At 31.2% G+C, this 8,331-nt stretch overlaps 1 protein-coding gene across 1 annotated transcript; it reads right to left on the bottom strand.

The window, feature by feature from the left end:
• Positions 1-1,310: 1,310 nt before the first annotated feature.
• On the bottom strand, positions 1,311-4,438 carry LOC111637572 (Krueppel homolog 1-like). The gene is made up of 2 exons (XM_023383079.1): positions 4,380-4,438; positions 1,311-3,400 (listed from the first exon to the last, which is right to left on the bottom strand). Exon 2 carries the CDS (start codon positions 3,387-3,389, stop codon positions 1,551-1,553), a length of 1,839 nt encoding a protein of 612 aa, XP_023238847.1. The 5' UTR covers positions 3,390-3,400; positions 4,380-4,438; the 3' UTR covers positions 1,311-1,550.
• Positions 4,439-8,331: the final 3,893 nt, after the last annotated feature.

Raw genomic sequence — 8,331 nt, 5'->3', positions numbered from 1 at the left:
AGTCAAATAAAAAAAATCTTTGCTTTTTAGACAAAGCACAATCATTCCATTAACTGTAAAACTCTTTCGTTTTCACTCCTAGAAGAACAAACTATTGGTCAATTTAAAAATTATGTTCATTGGAATACGATCAGTAAAAGACACGATTCATCTCAGCCGTTTATTTTGGAATTCGGAGATTACTTAAATTGAGAATACATATGAAAAATTACAGTTTTCCGATCGTATTTATAATGCAACAAATTAAATATGCAAAATGGGATTTAATTTGCCAACATCAGCTATTAGATCAACGATTCCTAGTAAATTTTTCTGATTATCTTGTTTGGAATAAAGTCGCCGAATACAAACCTCTTTCGTCTGATTTTATTACCCTCTTTGTAAATAAATTTCATATAAAAAATTTAAATACCAACAATTAAAAACCCCAACTTTACGCCAAATAAATAATTTGCTAAACTGGAATTTTGTTTCTCGTTATCAAAAATATGACAAACAATTTATTGACGAATTCTAATGTCAACTTTCTTGGTGTTACATTTTAAAATATCAAAATTTAGATAAAGAATACATTATTCGCAATCGTGAGAATTTATTTTTGTATTTAATGGGAAAAATGTACATTGGTATAGATAAATTGAAAAAAAAACTGGAAACACTTAAATAAAATATAAAAATTTTCATGTATTAATGTTTAAAAATAAAAAAATTAAATAAAATAATTTCAATGTTATATTATTTCAAATTACCACTTACTTCGCGATAATAAAACTTATTTGAAAAATTACTTATAAAAACAGCAAATTTAATTTTGTGATTAAAATAAATTGTAATAATTTACTTATAAATTAATTTTGTGATTTGTATGTGTCATACGTATACTACTAATATCTGCTATTGGTGTAGATTCGACCAGTCCTGTGCAACACGTGTCGGCGATGACGTTTTACCGCATTTTACGAGTTTTTTTAAGCGTCTTTATACAAATACTATCGTAATTTTTAGCCGTGATATATGCATCAGCATTATATGAACTCGTTTTATAGGGAGTGTACTGTATTATAACTGACAGTATATAAAGAGCTTTATAGTGTTATCGTTATATTTATCCTCTGTCTCATCGCAGCCAAAATATGTGTAGGTAAAATGAATCTTCTTTACAGAATAAAAGCATTTAACTCAAAAGTCCAGTTTTTGTTTCAGCACAAGTCATACGCGTCTCAAAATATATTACTGTTTCTAGTCTTCGTTATTTTATTCGGAAACGTTATTGCTATCATGTAGTCTTCACGTGCAAATGTCATTCTTTCACCAAATCAATAAACAATACATTCTTATTCTATAGACTTTATTTAATTGTTATGGAGATATTTCACATACAAATAGACAATAAAATCAATTAAAATTACAGTAAAAGTATTCGAATTAGTATTTAAAAAATACATCGTAAATCACTGTATAGCAAAATTGACTAGTAACTTAATTTTATATATTTTCACAATTGATGATTTAGTCGAATTTTATTTTCAATCTTAAACATAATAAAAAAGCTATACACTTTCATTTTCATTTTTCTGTTCATCACTCGGAGTTTGCGTAAAAGATCGTGCTTGCATGTCTTCTTTATTCGACGTTTCAGTTGAAGACGAATCATGGAAACTGGTAACAGTTTCTGTTGAAGACTCTGCATGCATCAATACTTTTTCCGAAGTCTCACTTGAAAAAGATTCTTCTTGAATCACACCTTTTTCCGAAATATTAATAAAGGAAGGTCCTGCTTGCATCCAGTCCTCCGGAAGAATTTGAGCAGGTGGAAATTGCTTCCCTTTTTTATCAGACATTTGTGTTGAAGAAAATAAAGAAGAATCATGAAAAGTGGGCAAAATTTCAGTAAACGGTTCTATTACCTGTGAGAATTCAGTTGAGGATGATACTTGCATCATAGTTTCCTCGGAAATTTCAGTAGAGAAAGGTCTTGCTTGAATTTTTTCTTTGTTCGAAGTTTGAGCTGAATCATGGAAACTATGCAGAGTTTGTGTTGTAAATTCCTCTTGCATCTGCCTACCCTGCAGGTTTTGAGTAGAAGGTCCTGCTTGCATCCCTGCTTTTATCAAGGTTTCTATTGTAGAAGGACTTGTTTGCATTAATTGTTCCTGCAGCATTGCAATTAACGAGGACCCTGTTACCATAAATAATTCCTGCAGTATTGTAGCAATATTATATCCTGCTTGCATCAAAAATTCCTGAAGAAGTGCACTTAAAGAAGGTTCTACTTGCATCGATAGTTTTTCTAAGGATTGTGTGGATGATGCTTCTGCTTCTATTTTTGGTTCGTCCAGCGTTTGTGTTAAAAGAGGTTTTGCTTGCATCCTCGGTTCTATAACGGTTTGCATTGAAGATGGTTCTGTTTGTGTTCGAGATTCTATGAAAGTTTGTGTTGAAGAAGGTCCAGTTTGCGTTCTTTGTTTCTGGAGGGTTAGTGTTGAGGACGGTCCTGCTTGCATCCATGGTGCCTCCACAATCTGTGAGGAAGGTGTTGCTTGAATCTGTGGTTTTTGGAGGGTTAGTGCTGAGGACGGTCCTGCTTGCATCAGTGGAGCCTGCTCAATTTGTGCTGAAGGCGTTGCTTGAATCGGTGGTTTCTGAAGGGTTTGTGTTGAAGACGGTCCTGTTTGCCCCCGTGGTTTTTTTACAATTTGTGTTGAAGAAGGTCCACTATGCATTCTTCGTTTTTGGAGTGTTTGTATTGAGGATGGCCTTGTTTGCATCCGTGGTGTCTCCACAATGTGTGTTAAAGGACTTGCTTGCATCGCTTGCTCCTGGAGGGTTTGTGCTGAAGAACCTGGTTTCGATTGCAATTCCGGAAAGTTTTGTGGTAAAGAAGGCTCTTCACGCATTAATAGCTCCTGCAGGACTGAACGTGAGGAATGTTCTCTAAAATGCGATTTATACATTTCACGATCGGCAAATAATTTCTTACAGTATCTGCATTGGTAATGAAATGGTTCAGATCCGTGTTTTTCTTCTCCGTGCTTTTGTAATTCTACTTCACTATCAAACATTTGTTTACAATCCAAACATCTATGTGGTTGTTCACTCGCATGCTTATTTTTGTCTTGTTCTATTTGTAGATGATGTTGCTCTATCTGGTGCTGTTCCTGGTGAATTACAAAAGTTTCTTCTTGTTCAAATGTAGCATTGCATATTTCACAAACAAAAAGTCTTGCTTCATGTTCCGTTCTCTCGTGTAGTTGTAAATCTTGTAAACGGAAAAACTCCTGTCCACACCTTTGACACTCGTGTCTGTCTTCTGCATGAGTTTGTTGATGGTGAATATATGAACTTTCTTCAGAAAATGTCATTTCGCAAATTAAACATTGAAATTCCATTTTTCTGTACTCTGAAGAAAGCAATAAACTGAATGTCATTGAAAAACGTAAATTTTTCATCAATGGTTCCTAGACAGTAATACCCTCTATATGCTCAGAAAAATAGAGTAGAGAAATTAAATAAAAAATCGAAAATAAGTCGTCGTTAAATAGTACGAAGTACATAAAAACGTGACCTATTTTACAAAAGATTATTTTCATAATAGAAGTGTTGTTTATTTCATCTACACAAATGAAAGCATAACTTCCATATTTATAGATGAAATAAACAACACGTTGAATACCACAGCTATCCTTAATTAAATTCTTTAATAGTTGTTATTTTTCATTATGAAATACGACAGAGTAAGTGAGAAATAAGTCTAATTTGAAAACTAATAGCTTCTTATTTATGTACGAAACACTAATAAAGCTTTAAATGTATTAATTCTATCTGAAAAATAAAAACTATACTTCTTATTTTACCTACTAATTTACTTCAGTAATGGTGTTTATCCTCTTCAGATTATTTATTTTCTTGAAATTGTTCTGAAGATGAACGAGCAAACATTGTATAAAATAAACGATACAAATACATGCTCAATGATTAATATTAAGAAATTTTCAACGCTTTTCGTCATAAATGACAAATAATATAAAGTATCAAAGTCGTGAATGTTTTTCTTATATTTAAATTATAAGCAGTCATTTTTACTGCACTCATTCAAGGTGAGAAGCTGCAGTAAATGTTTAAAATATGCTTATTTAGCTGCAAACAAGCACCGATTTTAAATTATTACTTGATTAAAACATTCCTTAATATCTTTCGATTATGAAAATACCATTAAAACGTAACTAATAAACAAGAAATACATTTTATACCGAATAAGTTTTCGATAAAAAGAGATTCGATGAAAATAGAAAGAAATGTTTAGGAACCATTGATATAATTTTATACTATAAAAAATAAGTAATATTGTTCTAGTTTTAAATAGTAATTTTTATACTTACAAACGAATTCTTTATTTTCGAGGAACAAACTTCTCGTTTCACCTTTGCAAGTATTTGTTTAAATGCTGTTTAATTACCATAAGTGTACAGTAATTTAATTTTTTTTCATTATAAATGAATAAAACTTTAAATTTTTTGTTAATTAATAATGATCTATTACAATTAAAAATTAATTAATAACTGTTTGCAATTTTTCGAAAAGTATTGAATTATTTAAATAATTCGTTAGTTTACTAAATCAAATTTAGCAGCAAAGTTAAGCAATTCTTTTTGTTATTGTTGAAGTTATTTAAATAATATTTGTTTATATTTCAAATTTACTGTTTTAAAAATTTGACGAGGTTATTGAACGTACTCATGTTAATTAGTAACTTTTCGTGGTAAATGGACGTTAATTCTAGTGGTACTAGTGATATTGTTTTTTTATTGGAAACGGCATATCCTGTTTCTTTTTCAGCTCATTATTTACACACTTTACTCAGTGGTCACACTTAGCGATTTTTAGCCGCGCAGGCGACGGCAACTGCAACAACTTCGAGTTGAGCACATCTTGTCATTGACAAGACCCAGTGTCATTGACATTATTTTCCGCCATTATGAAGAAGTTTGAATGTTTCCACACTATGATGTGATACAAAGGCGTTTGCTGATTAGATGCGCGTTTTTTCTATGGGCGCGAGTAGAACACTTTTTGTTTCTAGTCGCAGTTGCAGTCGTGCCGGCTTTTCGAAAGTGGATTACAAGTTAACAAAAACAGCCATCATGGTTGCAGTTCCTGCGCGGCTGTAAATCGCCAGGTGTTACCACTGCTTTGTTACTCGCTTTCAAGATCGCTTTCTTTCATTTCACTCTTTCCTCTGCGAAATCGCGATCAATTCCAAGAGTCACCATATCTTGAAACAGACTAAAAAAACATACCTTTCTTTTTTTTTCCTGGAAAGAACGTTTTCAGACAAAATGTAATTTCCAAACGTTCTCAATTTTCTCTCCGATTTGTTTAGAGATTATTTAAATCCTACTTATTAAATGTAAGAAATAAAGCGTATAATATCGGTATAACGTCAACATGCTAAAAATGAGGTCTAACGCGTGTTTAGCTTTTTAACAATTCATATAATTTCTTCGGGCATGTTGTCTGGTGAAGTCAATTTTAATGCATGTTGAAAATGAAACTAATAAGAATTCGTTTTAATGGGCAATAATATATTTGTTTTTATTGAAATTTTTTAAGTAGATCATTAATTTTATATCAAAACGCTACATAAATTTATATTCCTAAGAAAATATATATATAGAAAAATTAAGTATTTGCTAACGAAGTAATATTAGAAATGTTGCCTGATTACTCGCGCAAGTAATATTACGATCTACGGCCGGATGGACGAGCAGTCAAGGTGGCAGTCTACCGCTCTGGGGACCTGGAATTGAATCCGGATGTATCAAAATTAACGAAGAATTTTTCAAGGTGGTGTGTCTGAATATATCAGGCCACGTCTTTCACTACCGGCCGTGCCATTGTTAGCTTGACAGACCCAATAATGGACTTGCTATAAGATGCTCTCTTTTAGTGCCCTCAGGGGAAAAATAGTTCTAAAAAAAGTACAGTAACAAAGTGCAAAAAGCTGAATTTTGCATTTTTTCTGTAAATGCATATACCGGTATCTCTGTGTTCCAATTTTAAAGTCTTTAGTTTTATATCTTAGCTTCATTTTTTTGATTTTTTAGACTGTAAAATATTATTTTGGCTATAAAGTATATTCTTGTTTAAGATGAAATTTCGGAAGGTGATTAGGCAGGTTTTTGAATAATAAATAATGCTATCTATTTGTATTTCAGTCACATCTTTTCATTTATACATTAAGAATTGAAACATTAAGTAAAGAAAAAAACCATTTCTATATTGGAAATTCATTTTTCCGTTCTATGTAATGACAATTAAATATAGTGTAAAGAAAAACTGGGAAACTGCCGAAGCAAAGATGTACTGTTTTAACTGGGCCGTGTTCTAACACCTAAGTTAGAATTCTAAGTGGCTTAGTGGGCGAAGCTAATCATAGATAAAAGTAGCTAGTGGTTGGAGGAGTCAAGCAGTAGTTAAAAACAAGTTCAACGTTGCAGCATAACTAGACTCAGCAAGAATTCTGCGTTACTGAACACAGCCCTGGATACTACCCGGAAAAAAATTCATTAGAACTGTTAGTATACAATTATTAAGTAATGGTTTTGTTATATTTCCATTAATGAGAAAAATTTTTATTTATTTCCTATGCTGTGTGCATTTTATAAACTATGATTTAGACATACAAAGTAGTTAAATTATTCTCGTTCTATACGATTTTATTATATTGATATATCAATATTTATTCATTTAATACAATAAAGGAATGTTATAATGTAATTTTAAAAATTTGCCCTAGACAGTGCCTGCCTACAAGTTTATCCCACCCTGTGCGAATTTTTATTAGCATTAGTTTAAAAAAACCCTAGGCGCCTGTAAATTAATGCTGATTGTGAAACTTCTATTGTACACTATCGTGTCCTAGGTTGTTTGTGTCAAACCTGGCCAAGGGCAGATGCTTACATTGTCTATGCATGAAAACACCTTTGCATACAGTCAGTTTTATATAAACTAGTTAGTCTTTAGTTTAGTTATTCGAGTACATTAAATTATTTTCTAAACATTGCGTCTGTATTAACGCGAATACTTCTCTTAACTTGAATACATTTTTAAAGCAGTTAATATGTAGTATAAGAAAAGTTTATTTAAAAGCAATATTTGCCAAAAAAATAAAACCATTATTAAATTTATAAAAAATTTCAAACGAAATTAGAACTATTGTATATCAAGTAAAATTCAAAATTATATTTATATATCTTAAACACAACTAAAACCCCTTACCAGCAATTGAATCGAAGCTCAACGAATGATGCGAACAATCAACTTCTTCTATTGCTCTATGTAAATTAAAAATGGTTATGTATGTATAAATAATACTCCAATATTTAAAATTTAACCTAGAAACATCACTATTAACTGAGACAGAGCCAGAAAAAAAGGTGATCCTTGCATCTGCTGTAAAATCACCAATGTTAGCTGATGACTTCGGGTAACTGTAATGATGGAAGAGACTCGAATTCGATCAAAATTGTCGATAGAGATAATGTTTTAAAGTACTTGCATCAATTTATATTATTCGAATTATATCTTTGGTACAAATTTGAGCAAAATGACTGTTATCAACAATCATTATCGTCTGCAGAAATTTAGTAAGTAAAGCTGGAGATAATTAATTAATAAACTCTTATTATTTATTTCATATCTCTTGGCTTTTTAAAGACAGACAAGAAATTTTACACACACAAAGCGTTCTATGTTCCAGAATATTAAAATACATCTCAATTACTTTTAAGATTATTATTTGTTGAAATTTTTTCATTTTCAGGTAAGATTAAGTGTCCCATTTGTACTTCAGTGGATGCTTATATCCACTACCTGTGGAAATTCTACTGCTCCAAGACATGCTGTGTCATTACATCTCTGTGGCCAGTTCTGTTGCTCATAATGCATTTCTGAACTCGCGCTATGTTTATGCTGCCTTGTATTCTTAATATAAGGATGTCTTCAGTTGATCAAATGAATGAAGTTAGTTTTCATTTTATTTAAAATTGGTTTTATTCTAGAATTGTTTAAGATACAAATACACAATAAAATCAGTTAAAATTATATTAAATATTTTTTAAAAATTATAAAATGTTTCAATCGTTTTTTTTATCGGTGCTTTCGTTTTACAGAGTTTTACAATTATTCTAAACTGTTTATAAAATTGACGTTTGCGGATTTGTACGCAAATATTTAATGTTTTCTTGTATTTCTCTCCACTTTAACTTTAGTTCGTTTAACGAGTTGAACTCGAAGAAGGAAGATGGTAAGGATCGAAATTAAGCGGTTTTT

This window comes from Centruroides sculpturatus, unplaced genomic scaffold, assembly GCF_000671375.1.
Source record: "Centruroides sculpturatus isolate CEXI.00-Female unplaced genomic scaffold, Cexi_2.0 scaffold1090, whole genome shotgun sequence".
NCBI lineage: Eukaryota > Metazoa > Arthropoda > Arachnida > Scorpiones > Buthidae > Centruroides > Centruroides sculpturatus.
Note: the sequence above shows the minus strand (reverse complement) of the source record. Positions and strands in the feature narration are given on the sequence as shown.